The sequence below is a fragment of the Kogia breviceps genome, chromosome 20 (assembly GCF_026419965.1).
Source record: "Kogia breviceps isolate mKogBre1 chromosome 20, mKogBre1 haplotype 1, whole genome shotgun sequence".
NCBI lineage: Eukaryota > Metazoa > Chordata > Mammalia > Artiodactyla > Physeteridae > Kogia > Kogia breviceps.
In genome coordinates this window covers 28,109,006-28,125,076 of record NC_081329.1, presented here as the reverse complement: position 1 = coordinate 28,125,076, position 16,071 = coordinate 28,109,006, and the positions used below count along the sequence as shown (strand labels likewise).

At 36.9% G+C, this 16,071-nt stretch overlaps 1 protein-coding gene across 8 annotated transcripts in view; it reads right to left on the bottom strand.

The window, feature by feature from the left end:
- Positions 1-16,071, bottom strand: part of ADAM18 (ADAM metallopeptidase domain 18) — an 84,943-nt gene that overhangs the window by 51,266 nt on the left and 17,606 nt on the right. For all 8 annotated transcript variants that reach the window (XM_067022788.1, XM_067022789.1, XM_067022790.1 and 5 more), the window contains 4 exons: positions 15,442-15,513; positions 15,079-15,242; positions 14,603-14,684; positions 954-1,090 (listed from right to left, as the gene is read on the bottom strand). In XM_067022788.1, the coding sequence (XP_066878889.1) occupies positions 954-1,090; positions 14,603-14,684; positions 15,079-15,242; positions 15,442-15,513 (455 nt within the window). The remainder of the gene's footprint in view (positions 1-953; positions 1,091-14,602; positions 14,685-15,078; positions 15,243-15,441; positions 15,514-16,071) is intronic.

Sequence of the window (16,071 nt, the reverse complement as noted above, 5' to 3'; positions counted from 1 at the left end):
TACGCAAAACACAAGCAGACTCACAGATATAGAAAACAAACAAGGGGTTACCAAAGGGGAGAGGGAGGAGGAGAGGAGCAAGTTAGGAGTAGGGCATTAAGAGATATAAACTACTATGTATAAAATAGATAAGCAACAAGGATACAGTATATATATATAGCACAGAGAATTATAGCCATTATCTTGTAATAACTTATAACAGAGTATAATCTGTAAATATACTGAATCACTATGCTGTATACCTGGAACTAACATAATATTGTAAATAAACTATACTTCAATTTTTAAAACTCTCAACAGGAGTTTTCATAAAAATTGGAAATTTGATAATAAAATATATATGAAACTGCAAAGGACCTAGAATAACCAAAACAATTTGGGAAAAGATGAAAAAACCTGGGGATTTGTACTACCTGATTTCAAAATTGTTTGTAAAGTAGGGGGAAAGTATTATCAATGATACTAAAATTTTAAAAAAGCCTTTTTCTTCAGTAGTCTCTCTCTCAGTGGGGCATAGTTTTACTTATTTGTGACTTGATGTCTTTCTAAATTAAAAAAAGGTAAATTTTTAACTTGAATTGTACTGTTCATACTTATATTGTATAATGCCAGTATCAAGGCATTTAACTTTAAATAGAATCACTAAAATCACATAATTCATATGGCTTGTCCCCAGAGGGTACCTTCAATCTAGCCAGCAGAGAAAAATACAAGCCAGACTCTGGAAGGTAGGAAGGAAGAAGAGAATGTCCCCAGGCATGGAGAGGCCTGGGGGAGTGCTGGGTCTATTTTGGTGTGTGTTCCATTTGCACTTGAAAAGAATGCGTACCCTAGTGTAGGGTATAGTGTTCTATAATTGTCAATTAATTCAGTTTGGTTAATAGAAATATAAAGTCCCTAACCAAAAAAAATTTTACAGTATACTGTGTGTTTAATAAAGAAAATGATCTTACACAGCTTTTGGTGACATTGTGCAAACATCTCCCGAACAATGGCAGATCTCAGTATTATCATAACTCATTCCCATATTAAGGCCAAGCAACTGCACAATACTGAGAGCATATGACTCCAAGGATAAACCCTCTGAATACTAAATATAAGGAAAATAAAAGAAAAATAGTTAGCTAAGAATCCTATTCAGTTATAAAAAGTTACTTACTATAATCAAAAATTCGTACGTAAAACTCATTTTTAAAATTCATTAATGCATCCAAGATACTTATGTAGACACAATTGTACTAGAGTTATGTAAGTATTATTAAACACGGATGGATGAGTAACACTACAGTTTAATTTCAAGATACTATTACATAATGACAATACCAGCTATCTTAGCAAATCTAATAGAGTTTAAACACCACACTGTATTGCTTCTTTGAATTATTTTAAACAAGATGCTTTTAATCTTTTAATAATCAATCCTACATTCTCTTTGTAGTATACAGTCTCTAAAATGTGGCCCAATGATCCCTGCCTCCTGGTATTTATGATCCTGTGTATCCCTACTCCATTGAATGTAGGCTGGACTTACTGACCTGCTTCTAATTAACTGAATGTAGCAGAAATGATGGGTCATCATTTCCAGGATAAGTTATCAAAAGACTGGCTTCTTGGATTCTATGTCTCTCTCTCTCATTTGCTCTGGGGGAAGGTAGCTACTATGTCATGAAGTAGGCCTGTGTAGAGGTCCTCATGAGTGAGCTTGGCAACTTTTTCTGAGGTCTTCCAATAGTCACATGACTGAGCTTGGAAGCAAATCCACTCTGTGTTGAACCTTGAGATAATTACAGCCCTAGTTGACATCTTGTTTTCACCCACTAAGCTGCTCCTAGATTCCTGACCCACAGAACTGTGTTGTTTCCATGTGCTAAGGTTTGGCACAGTTACATGGCAATAGACAACTAATACACCCTCAATAGGTATTGTTTTCCTTTGAAACATTTCTAGTATCTGCATAGATGTTTACAGCAGCTTTATTCATAACTGCCCAAACCTGCAAGCATCCATGATGTCCTTCAGCAAGTGAACAGATAAACTGTGGCATGTTTCAGACAATAGAATATTATTCAGCACTAAAAAGAAATGAGCTACAAGGTCATGAAGACACGGAGGAAATTTAAATGCATGTTACTAAGCGAGAGAAGCCAACCTGCAGAGACTATATACTGTATGACTCCGACTGTATGACATTCTGGAAAACAAGTTACGGAGACAAAAGATCCACGGCTGCAGGTGGGGAGGGGATAAATTAATTGGCAGAGAGCACAGAGGATTTTTAAGGTAGTGAAAATACTGTGTATGATACCACAATGATGGACACATATCATCATTTGACCAAATCCGTAGAAAGTACACCACCAAGATTGAACCCTAAGGCAAATTATGAACTTCGGGTGATTTTTAATGGGTCAACGTACGTTTATCAATTGCAATAAGTATACCCCTCTGGTGAGTGATGGTGATAACGAAGAAGGTTAAGCATGTGTAGGGGAGGGATACGTTGATAATCTATGCATCTTCCTCTCAATGGTGTTGTGAACCTAAAACTGCTCTAAAAATAGTATTTTTTTAAAAGTTGTTGGTACTTGATGGACCAAGGCAAGATGGCATTGTGAGGAAGTAGCAAGTAAAGAACAGTTCAGAGAAGATTAACTGACCCATGAAGATGTTTCTAAGTTTCCATCCCACATATTGCCCTGGCTTGCTTGTTGTTCAACCACAGCCACTAAGAGGTAGAAAACAACAATCAGCTGACGCATCAGACACTTCAGTCCACCTTCAGAGGGTAGAGAGTAATTCTGTTCACTGGAAGACTGCCTCCTGCACCCCAGCTTTTGATGAAAAGCAGTTCTTAGGACCGAATAGAAAAGCCCTTGCCAGGACACACTTTATTCCCTTCATAGTTACAGACAATATTAATAGTAACCAAGGAACACATTTCATTTCTCAGAAGACACAATGCCACTCTATTGGAAAAGGCATTCAACATAACTTTCATTGTCCCCAATAGGTCTCAGATAGCTGGTTCAATCGAGAGACATAATGGTTTCCTTAAATAATTCCTTTTCAAATCCAACAAATGGACCCCTAAATGGATGTCTATATTGGCCAAGTTATTAATGTCTCTTAATTCAAGGACCCTTGTCTGACACACACTTCACACAAACTTTAAAACATTTTTCCCTTTTCCTTCCCTATATTTAAAGGGGATTATGTCTGGCCTCCATGTATATAAAGACTCACTGTATATGAGTCCCTTTAATTATGTCTCCCTTACTGTTGTAAATATTTTATCTTGCCCCATCCCATAAGGGCTGGAGACCAGATCCAGGTACATACCCTCCTGAGGTCTATTAACCATAGATTTCCTCCTGGTCCAGGCAGCTGCTAATTTGACATGAGAACCATTTGAGCCTAAACTTCCACCACCACAAAAACAAACAAATGAAAAACAAAAACAAAAACCTCTCAAGTGCAGCTGTACAACATTTTGTTGACTGTTCATCTCATTACCATTGGTCTGAGTGTTTTTATTGGTTTGCAATCGGGAGGCCCAAATCCTCCAAGTAAGCCATTATTTCAGCCAGACGTGGCAAATGCTGAGGCCCACAGCCACTGAGTTTGGATAATACAAACCTTACAACCGAAAGACTTCACCAGCTTGCCTGTCAACAACCAAACCAACAACTGAGGCAAAAGGCCCATACTGACTGGCCAAATTAGGGTGCCTGCCTACAGCATAATTATGGAGCCCCAAACATAGGTATAAATATTTTAAATGGCAAACAACCTGACCTCCTATTAGCCACATACACCAAAAATCAGGTCATAAAAGTTAAAACCTATTTATAACAGAACTCTTCTCATCACCTAATAGGGCAAAACCTTAGACTGTTGGACACTTTTAGATCCAGCCACACCTAATTTGGGCTGTACCAGTCAGGCTCTGCACAGATGTCAATATCACTTCTGCTCTCTGTGCACCCACAAGCCCCTTCCTTGAGTTAACAGATATTTATAAACCGAAGTCACAGCCCCAACATTGCCTTCAAATTACACAAGTACCTCAGCACCATTTTAATACCACAGAGCCACAAAAATAAAACCTGCATTCATTCAACTGAGTATCAACTTAAAAAGGATATCCTAGCACTACACCCCAAACAACATTGCCCTGGCCCAGGAACTCACTGCTAGAGATGTTATTACCTCAGATAACATCACTCCAGCCTAAGACCTGCCTGTTGGAGATGACTCTGCATCCTGCACGGAGACAACTTCCCCTCAGACACTAAAACTTCCACCCCAGGCAGGCTCATGGACTGCCTCTCCCAAGGCACACAAATTGCACACAAGAAATGTACTGGTTTTCTTACTTTGATATTAGGGACTCTATTGTGTTTCCTGAGCAGCTGTCTGTGTAGCCTATGACAAGGGTATACTTTTTTGGTCTCTGCCAAACCATATATCCCTACACTCCATGTCTATCTGTGCCATTCTAAAACCTGGTGGAGATTATTGCTTTCCCTAGGAGTCACCTGCCTTGTATCATGAACCCCTGGACCCTAGGGAGAGGACCACTCACTCCCCAGTGCCTTCTCCTACTATTCTCACCCTGCATCTCTGACCATGACCACAACCACCTCTTCCCTTTGGGTACATACAAATACCACCAATCTTTATGTATACTTTACCAAACTGATCAGCTGATACTCTCCAACAATATGAACTCCTGACTTGCCACTTTTACCCAAAATTGTCAAAAAACACACATATAGAATTTTTAACACAATTTACAACTGCACAAAGATGCTCTTAGAGACTCCAGAAATTTCAGATCTATTCCCTTGGCTAATGTTATACAAATGGGAAATTTAGTTATGAGCTGGTCTACAAGAATTCCTTATACGTCTACTTGTGTTTCTCGCTTTTACTCTCATAATAAAATGTTCTCTATGCTGTTTAGCTAAACTTATGCTCTACTCTCTAAAAGTCTCTTATTATGCCAAAGGTTTGATCATATTTCAAACCACAACAGGACTAACTTTATTAATGTCACATTTTCTGTATTCCGATGCTTTCATATCTAGGGCCTTACCAACCTAGAGGACTGCCCTTCTTAGGGTTATCCAATTGCTTCAGATAGTAGACAACTCACCTTTCATATGCAAACCAATCAATCCAGAACCCATATACCCTACCACCTGATAGTCTGATAAAGTCTGTTTTATCAGACTCATATACACCAGGCCACTATCCACCTGCCAAAATCACACCAGGGCTAGGTACCAGACAACTAAGGACAGCCTCTATGCATCATGGACTGCTGAAACTAGTCAACCCTAGACCTGCTTACCTTGCCTCTCCTGTTTCTTCCCAAAGAAACCACAATAGAGGCTCTTGCCCACATTTTCCCCCTGCTTCCTGACCAAACCTGGTGCTTCCTTATATGGCCTCCACATGGCATAGCGTATCTCTTATTTCTAGGGAACTGTGAGTATGATAAATTTCTTCCTGAATGACAGTCATTTTCATGTCTGCATGTGTTTTCATACCTGATGAAAACATATCCCAGGTAACCTTAAAAAAAACTTTCGATCTAGATTAGTTTCTCCTACTTTAGTTAAGTTAGTTTACTCTAGTCAATTCAAACTAGATTACAACAAAATTAGCTGTAAATGTATTGTAAACTCTAGGGTAACTGCTTAAAGATTTTTAATGTAATTGATATTCTAGAAAGGAGAGAAAATAGAATAATATAAAATGTGCAATTAAAACCACAGAAGGCACAAAAAAAAAAGAGAGGGGAAGATTTCAAGAAGAAACAAGAAACAAGGATAATGAATAGAAAACAGACAAAATTCAACATCCATTTATGATTTTTTAAAACTCTCAGGTGTAGAGGAAACATACATCAACATAATAAAGGGCATATATGACAAGCCCACAGCTAACATCACACTCAGTGGTAAAAAGCAGAAAAGCTATTCCTCTAAGGTCATGAATAAGACAAGAATCTTCCCTATCACCACTTTTATACAACTCCTAGACAGAGCAATTAGGCAAGAAAAAATAAATAAAAGAGATCCAAACTGGGAAAATAGAAGTAAAACTGTCACCATTGGCAGATAACATGATATTATACAGAGAAAAATCCTAAAACTACACAAACACACACACATACACAAAAACCTGTTATAACTTATATAGGAATTCAGTAGAGTTTCTAGACCCACAATCAATACAAAGAAGTCCGTTGTGTTTCTGTACATTAATAATGCACTATCAGTAAGAGAAATTAAGGAAGCACTCCCATGTACAATTGTATTAAAAAGAACAAAATACCAAGGAATAAATTTAACCAAGGATATGAAAAAATTGTACACTGAAAACTAGAAGACGGTGATGAAAGAAATTGAGGAAGACACAAATAAATGGAAAGATATTCCACACTCATGGACTGGAAGAATTAATATTGTTAAAATGTCCATTTTACCCATAGCCATCTACAGATTCAGTGCACTCCCTTTCAAAATTCCAATGGCAATTTTCACAAAAATAATACAAACATCCTAAAATTTGAATGGAAGCACAAAGGACCCCAAAGAGCTGAAGCAATCTTGAGAAAGAAGAGTAAAGCTGGAGGTATCATGCTCCCTAATTTCAAACTATACTACAAAGCTGTAGTAATCAAAACAGTATTAAATCCTATAACTATTTATGGTGATAGATATTTACATTGTTGTTTTCACCAGGCCACCAGAGTAGATCCACTGAAGTCAGGCCCCAGGACTGCAGTAATCATGGATCTGGACCTGCTGTGGGTGCTACGGGGACAGCTCAGATTCTGGCCTGCCCCAACAACCCAAGTGTACGTGCCCACAGACCCTACAGCTGCTAAAGCTAGACCCGTCTTGGATGCAGGAGCACTTGTCCGTTCAGATGTTCTGTAGGTACTGAGTTTGCAAAGCTGGTCACAGGAGAGTCAATTTGCAGTTTGCTCAGCTGCAAGGAGAGATTTCAGCTTTTTCCTCCTTAGTTGCATGGCCCCTGGGGCACAGCTGTGGTTTCAGCCCCACCTCTGTGTGTGGGCTCCCCACAGGGGTTTGCTCCTGAGGCTGCCCTGGAGCACACGAGTTCACCCCAGTGAGAAGGGGCATGGAGGCGGCAGCAGCTGGGGTCGCGGGAGCCCTTGTGGGGTCCCTGCAGGGCCAGGGCCAGCAGTGATGGGATGTGCGGGGGAGCCAGCAAAACAACGTCCGAGAGACACCAGGTCCAACTGCTGGCATACCCACAGTTAAGGTGGGGCTGAGAGCAGTGCCAACAACAGTGTAACTTGTGAGCTCGCACAACGGGTGAAAGGTGACACAACAGATCACACCCACAGGTGAACAGCTCCAGAGGAGGAATACTCAGTGGCTGACTCCCAGTGGGAGTGCTCCAAACCTGCCTACCTCACATCATGGATCAGAAATACATCCAAGAAGCAGATCTGGGGGCTCTACTCCAACAACTAGGGAGCAAACCCTGCCCTTCCAGGGCAGTGACAACCACAGAGCAAAGGGGAGGCCCTGCGCAATATCCAGTGCAGGCTCTGGTCACCACAACACCAGTCACATCTCCTGTAAAGGGGAGCATGGCCAGCATACACTGAGAAAAGAGATGGAACACATCTATATGAAAAACAACCCTCGCACCAAAAATTATTAAATCTACACAGGCTACACTGGGATGTTCCCATGTAAAATAGCCCTCCAACACAGTCTGAGGGTCTGGCATTGGGTGGAAGAATCACCAGAGCCTTTAGCCTTGAAGGCCAGCAGGGCCTGAGTGCAGGAGCCCCACAGGGCTGGGGGAAAGAGAGACTCCACTCTTGGAGGGGGCACACAAGGTCTCAAGTGCACTGGGACACAGCACAAAGCAGTACCTCCATAGGAATCTGGGCTACATCTACCTAGGGGTCTTGGAGGGTCTCCTAGGGAGGCAAGGTCGACTATAGTTCACTGTGAGGGCAAGGACACTGGTAGTGGAAGCCCCAGGGAATACTGACTGGAGTGAGCTCTCTTGGAAGTACACATTTCAGCAACAAGACCCAGCCCCATCCAACAAACTGAAGGCTCCAGTGCTGGAAAGCCTCAAGCCAAACAACGATCAAGATAGGAACACAGCTCCACCCATCAGAAGACAGGCTCACAGCCACCTCAAAACACACCCCTTAACATGGCCCTGCCCATCAGAGAAACAAGACCCAGCTCCACCCACCAGAGGGCAGGCAACAGTCCCTCCCACCAGGAAGCCTGCGAAAGTCCCTGGACCAATCTCACCCAACAGGGGGCAGACACCAGAAGCAAGAGAAACTAGGGTACTGCAGCCTGTGGAAAGGAGACCAGAGAAACTCAGACAAATTACCAGTGGCATTTTTCACAGAACTAGAACAAGAAATTTTACAATTTGATAAGGCCACTACAAGGAAAGAAAACTATAGGCCAATATCCTTAATGAATACAAATGCAAAAATTATCAACAAACTACTAGCAAACCAAATTCAAGCATGTGAAAAGGATCATATACCATGGTCAAGTGGGATGCATCCCAGCAATGCAAAAATGGTTCAACATATAAAAATAAATGAATATGAGGCACCACACGAATAGAATGAAAGAAGAGAATCATATGATCATCTCAACAGATGCCAAAAAAGCATTTGACAAATTTCAACATCCCTTCATGATAAACATTGGGAATAGAAGGAATGTACCTCAACATAATAAAGATCATATATAACAAACCTATGGCTAACATCATATTCAAAGGTGAAAGGTAAATCTTTTCCTCTAAGATAAAGATCAAGGGTGCCCATCTCACCATTCCTATTCAACATAGCTATCCAGAGCAACCAGGAAAGAAAAGGGTATAAAAGGCAACCAAATCAGAAAGGAAGAAGTAAAATTATTTCTGTTTGCTGATGACATAATCTTTAATGGAGAAAATCCTAAAGAATTCACAAAAAATCTATTAGAATAAACAAATTCAATAAAGTTTCAGAATACAATACTAACCTACAAACTGAGTTGTATTTTGATATATTAACAATGAATCACAGAATATAACTAAAGAAACCAATCCCATTTACAACAGCAATAACACAACAAAATATCAGTAATAAATTTAACCAAGGAAGGGAAAGATTTGCACAAAGAAAACTATAAGACTGTGATGAAAGAAAGTGAAAAAGAGGGAATTCTCTGGTGGTCCAGTGGATAGGACTTTGTGCTTCCACTACAGGGGCCTGGGTTCAATCCCTGGTCAGGAAACTAAGATCCCACAAGCCGTGAGGGAAAGAAAGAGAGAAAGAAAGAAAGGAAAGGAAGAAAGGAAGGAAGGAAGGAAAGAAAGAAAGAAAGAGAAAAAGAAATTGAAAAGGACACAAATAAATGGAAAGATATCCCATGTCCATGGATTGGAAAAATTAATATTGTTAAAATATGCATATTATCCAAAGCCATCTATAGATTCAATGCAATCCCTCTCAAAATTCTAATGACATTTTTTCATAAAAATACAGAAAACAATCTTAAAATTTGTATGAAACCACAAAAGACTCCAAGCGGCCAAAGCAATCCTCAGAAAGAAAAACAAAGCTGGAAGCATCACAGTTCCTGTTTTCAACCTATATTTGAAAGTTATAGTAATCAAAAAGTATAGTCCTGGCATAAAAGCAAGTGTTGGGAAAACTGGATATACACACGCAAATAATGAACTGGACCCTTGTACTACACTACTCACAAAAATTAACTCAACATGGACTAAACACCTATATGTAAGAAGTGAAATAATAAAATTCTTGGAAGAAAACAGTGAGAAATCTCCTTGACATTGGTCTTGGCAATGATTTTATCACTATGACAACAAAACCACAAACAAAGGCAAAAATAAACAAGTAAGACTACAGCAATATAAAGGTTCTGCACAGTGAAAGAACTGATCAAAATGAAAAGGCAACTACAGAATGGGAGAAAATATTTACAAACTATATATATGATAAGAGGTTAATATCCAAAGTATATTAAGAAGTCATATAACTCACTAGCAAAAACTAAATTATCTTATTAAGAAATGGTCAGAGGACCTAAATAGACATTTCTCCAAAGAGGATATTCAAATGGCCAGCAGGCACATGAAAAGGTGCTCAACATCACTAATCATCAGATAAATGCAAATCAAAACCACAAGTGAGATCACCTCACACCTGTTAGAATGGCTATCATCAAAAAGATAAGAGATAACAAATGCTGGCAAGGATGTGGAGAGAATGGTACCCATGTGCACTGTTGGTGGGAATGTAAATCGGTATAACCACTATAGAAAACAGTGTGGAGTTTCCTGAAAAAAATTAAATATAGAACTATCACATGAATCAGCAATTCCACTTCTAAGTATATATCTGAGGAAATGAAATCACTGTTTCAAATAGGTCTTTGCACCCCATGTTCACTGCAGATTATTCACAACAGCCAAGATATGAAAACAACCTAAGTGTCCACTGACTAACGAGCAGATAAATTGTGAGATGTGTGGGTTTAATAATCATGTATATATGAATATTATTCAGTCATAAAAAAAGAAGGAAATCCTGTCATTTGACACAACATGGATGAAGTCAGAGGGCATTACTCTAAGTGAAATAAGTCAGACAGAGAAAGACAAATACTACATGATCTCAGTAGGAGGAATCTAAAACAACTGAACTCTTAGAAACAGAGAACAGATTGGTGGTTGCCAGGGCGAGAGTTGGGGGTGGGAATGAGTGAAAGTGGTCAAATAGTACAAATTTCTAACCTGGGGATACAATGTAACTATAGTTAACAATACTGTATTGAATATTTGAAAGCTGCTAAAAGAGTAGGTCTTAAAGTTTCTCAACACACACACACAAATGGTAACCATGTAAGATGGATTATCAAATATATACATATATATATATAACCTTATTGTGGCAATCATTCTGCAATATATACATATATCAAATCATTACATTGTGTACCTTAAACTTACGCAACGTTATATATCGGTTGTATCTCAGTAAAACTGGAAAAAAGAGTGGGTCTTGTAAAAAATAATAAACAGAAACCTCAATTAGAGTCGGGCTACCAGAAGGGGAACTCTCACAGACTGGAGGATAGCAGAACCCAACAAGAAAAAGAAAGAGCTTTCTTCTTTCCTGGCAAGGACTCAGCCAATAAAAAGCCATGGACACTTTGTTTACTATAGCTCCCTTCAACTTCCTTTTTCCCCTTTATAAAAGTGTTGTTTCCCTTGCCATTAGAGGATCTGCACCTGGCTCAACATGGTTGCAGACCCCAAATCATAATTCTCTGCTGATTCTGAGTAAACCCATCATTTCTGGAGAAATCTGGCAGTCTATTTGTTTTAGATCAACAATCTCATAATGTAAGTTCAGCAAGGTTACTGGATAATTACAAAAATATAAAACTGGCCATATATTGATATACACTAGCAGTGAGAAACTGGAAGATGAATTTAAATGATCAAAACCAGTTGCAATAGCATCAGAGCACATAAAATACCGAAGAATAATTTTTAGCAGAATATGTATTAAACCTCCACAGAGAATTTTTTAAAGACCTGAATTAATGGAGAGATAAATCATGTTGGTGGACTGGAAGATCCAACATTATTGAGCTATCAATTCTCCCCTAACTGATTCAAAAATTACACACCATCCCAATCAAAACCTAAGTAAGCTTTTGTGTATGTGTAGAACTAGACAACCTGATTCTAAAATCTATATGAAAATGCAAAGTTATATATAGACATACATAGTACTGACAAAGCACAAAGTTGGATAGCTTAAACTACCTGATTTCAAAATATTTAACAAACCTACCATATTCAAGGAATTGATTCTTAACCTAAAAAAAATATTTTAGAATATTAAGACTGGTGTCTATCATTTTAAAATTTAATCTTCATACTCTTTGTTGTTGGAATAAACAAAAATGTATTTTTATATTGACATTTTTATTTTAATTTTATACTGGCTTTTTATAGCATTCTTCCTTAACTCATATATTTTTCCTTTACAGATTTTTATTACAAAAATTCCAATCAAACTTAAAGTCTGAAGAATGGCACCAGGAAAACACATACTAACCACTTATATTCAATAATTCCTATCATCTGCTTTATTTTCTTCACACACACATGATCTAAACATTAGTTCTCAGCAAAGAAACATTGTTTTCAGGAGGATTCACAATAGTGACGAAGACCTGGACAATTGCTGACAGTCTTTCCTGAAGCTTTGGCTGAAAGAGGACCGACAGAAAGGACTGAAAATAAAACAAATTCCTAGGGAATATCCGATTCTTCTTTAGCCATGGTGACAAATAACCCCTAGAAATGGTTTTAGATTTATCTAATCAATCAATATGTCTTTTACACTAATGGTAGCAAGTACACACCAGTACCGATTTTAATTCTGTCTAATCTGTCAATGACAATTTGAATCACTGTACATGCTACTAAAAGTCAACTAAATATACAAATGGGTCAGTATAAAAATCATAGTGTAGTCTTATTTTTCAGAAGCACTGTCAAGTTCACTCCCCTTGCTACTTTTTATACAGCTTGTTGTAAAAAGAACGTAACTCTGTAGAAAAAGCTCATTCCCATTTTCCAGAAAACAGATTATGAATATTTGACGGCTGTTCCTTCCTACAACAGTCTGCTCCTCACAAACATAATAAAGAATTGAATGGGTTAAAGACCTAAATGTAAGGCCAGACAGTATCAAATTCTTAGAGGAAAACATAGGCAGAACACTCTATGACATAAATAACAGCAAGATCCTTTTTGACCCATCTCTTAGAGAAATGGAAATAAAAACAAAAATAAACAAATGGGACCTAATGAAACTTAAAAGCTTTTGCACAGCAAAGGATACCATAAACAAGACCAAAAGACAACCCTCAGAATGGAGAAAATATTTGCAAATGAAGCAACTGACAAAGGATTAATATCCAAAATTTATAAGCAACTCATGCAGCTCAATAACAAAAAAACAAACAACCCAATCCAAAAATGGGCAGAAGAACTGAATAGACATTTCTCCAAAGAAGATATAGATTGCCAACAAACACATGAAAGAATGCTCAACATCATTAATCATTAGAGAAATGCAAATCAAAACTACAATGAGATATCATCTCACACCGGTCAGAATGGCCATCATCAAAAACTCTAGAAACAATAAATGCTGGAGAGGGTGTGGAGAAAAGGGAACCCTCTTGCACTGCTGGTAGGAATGTAAATTGGTACAGCCACTATGGAGAACAGTATGGAGGTTCCTTATAAAACTACAAATAGAACTACCATACGACCCAGCAATCCTACTACTGGGCATATACCCTGAGAAAACCATAATTCAAAAAGAGTCATGTACCAAAATGTTCATTGCAGCTCTATTTACGATAGCCAGGACATGGAAGCAACCTAAGTGTCCATCAACAGATGAATGGATAAAGAAGATGTGGCACATATATACAATGGAATATTACTCAGCCATAAAAAGAAATGAAACTGAGTTATTTGTAATGAGGTGGATAGACCTGGAGTCTGTCATACAGAGTGAAGTTAAGTCAGAAGGAGAAAAACAAATACCATATGCTAACACATATATATGGAATCTAAGAAAAAAAAATGTCATGAAGAGATTAGTGGTAGGACAGGAATAAAACACAGACCTACTAGAGCATGGACTTGAGGATATGGGGAGGGGGAAGGGTGGGCTGTGATGAAGTGGGAGAGTGGCATGGACATATATACACTACCAAATGTAAATTAGATAGCTAGTGGGAAGCAACCGCATAGCACAGGGAGATCACCTCTGTGCTTTGTGACCACCTAGAGGGGTGGGATAGGGAGGGTGGGAGGGAGGGTGATGCAAGAGGGAAGAGAGTTGGGAACATATGTATATGTATAACTGATTCACTTTGTTGTAAAGCAGAAACTAACACACCATTGTAAAACAGTTATACTCCAATAAAGATGTATTAAAAAAAAGAATTGAATGCAATAATAAAAGTTACCTTGAAACAATAATACAATGAACGTCACTTAACAAAAAGTACATGAATGTATACCAATTATTAATTTTGAGGAAAATGGGGCACGTGGGCTAAATATTTTTTTGATTTTTATTTTTTATTTGATATTTATTTAATATTTTGATATTTATTTTTATTAATTTTGAGGAAAATATGTTTAACAATTAACATTAAAATCACACTGATTATATAATAAATATTGATGCAAGCATACCACTGCTCAAAACAATTAAGCAGACTTACAAAGGCCAAATGTTTTTTAAAACAATATGAAATTATGATCAGTTGACTTTATAAATATTCTGATTTGTAAAACAATTATATACAGTTTAATTTTTATACTCTTAATTAGTAATAAAGATACTATTAAAGGAAGAATAAACTAAGCAACATATATATATTCTTGCTTTAAAATATTTAGGAAATTTTGAAACATGAAAATAATGAGAGCAAATTTGATAGTAATTACATACCAAAGCAACTCCTCCAGCGAAATTCTTATCACATATTTTTGCAGGATGTGTGGCTCCTATAAAAGTAGGAGTTTTCTGGAAGCTAAAAAAATAACAATTCTCCTCATAATTACATTTCAGTGGTATTATTAACGATAATCAGATCAGACACAAGAATGTAGAGTTAACAGGTAGTAAAAGTTCATTAGCCAAGAGACATCAAAAAATTTTATCACTCCTAATTAACCTCCTTTAGTTATTTCAAAACTTTTATGTAATTTTACTTCTTTCAGGTAATTTTATGTTGTTTGATAAAAGTCTTACCTCACATTAGCTACTTGAGGACAAAGACATTAACCTACATTTTTTTCCCATCCCATGGTGTCTACCAAATTTACAGAACTCAGTATACATTAAGTAAATGCTTGTTTTTCATAATTAACATATAAAATCATTTTGGGTTATTTCTTTATACAAATATGAAATACTATACTCACGCAAATAAGTATGCAGTATGATGAGGTTGGGAGAGAAATTCGTATTTCCATTCTAAAAGTCTATATAATATATGATTAGGATATCTTGTAATAGAAATTTTGTTTTTGTTTGACCAAATCTCTATGGAAGATATTCTAACAGTCAGTTTTAACTGGGTAAGCATCTAAATGGAGAAAATAAATGAAAATTTTTAAATAAATTTGAACATTATATTACATTTTTGTAAAGGTATATTTAAGACATTTAATTCAATATTTTGAATGTGGAAACTCTTCAACAGCACAGCAAAATACTATATACATCAATTCATATTACCTATAATCTTACAGAATATATTTGAAAAACAGTTTTAAAATACTTACAGTGTTAACAAAGCCAATGATCTGAATAACCTTCTGTGTTACAACTTTTACATCAGAGCCCATGTAATCAAACTGAAAAGAGAAATTATTATTAAAAAATAGTGGATACCATTAATATACTACATAACCTTTTTATCTGTAATATGCTATATACTAAACTAGCCAGAGGGCTACATTCCAACTGAAATCCAGGAAATGCATATTTACATTTGTACATGTAAATGTATAAATAGTAATTTATTTAAATAAATTAAATGTATAACTTTATGAGATAAAAATATTTAATAACATGATTTTAAATGTTTCATGCACTTGTAGCATTATTTATAACAATTGAATCATAAATTTTTTAAATGTTACTTCAAAATATATTTATTTCTAAAATAATACATATAATCACAAACCAAAAAATATATGCATAAAGAGGGAAAAATCTTTAATAAAAGGTTCACTGTTGAAGTGATCATGGATACTGTGTTAGGTTACATCCTCTGATATCACCACGTAACTCATGTTACTCATGCTTCTTTATTCCAATAAGCTCTTTCTATTTCTAACTGCTTAAAAATGCCAGGACAATATTCAAAATCAATGGTGATATCAGGAATGTGAGCTTTGCTCCTGATTTTT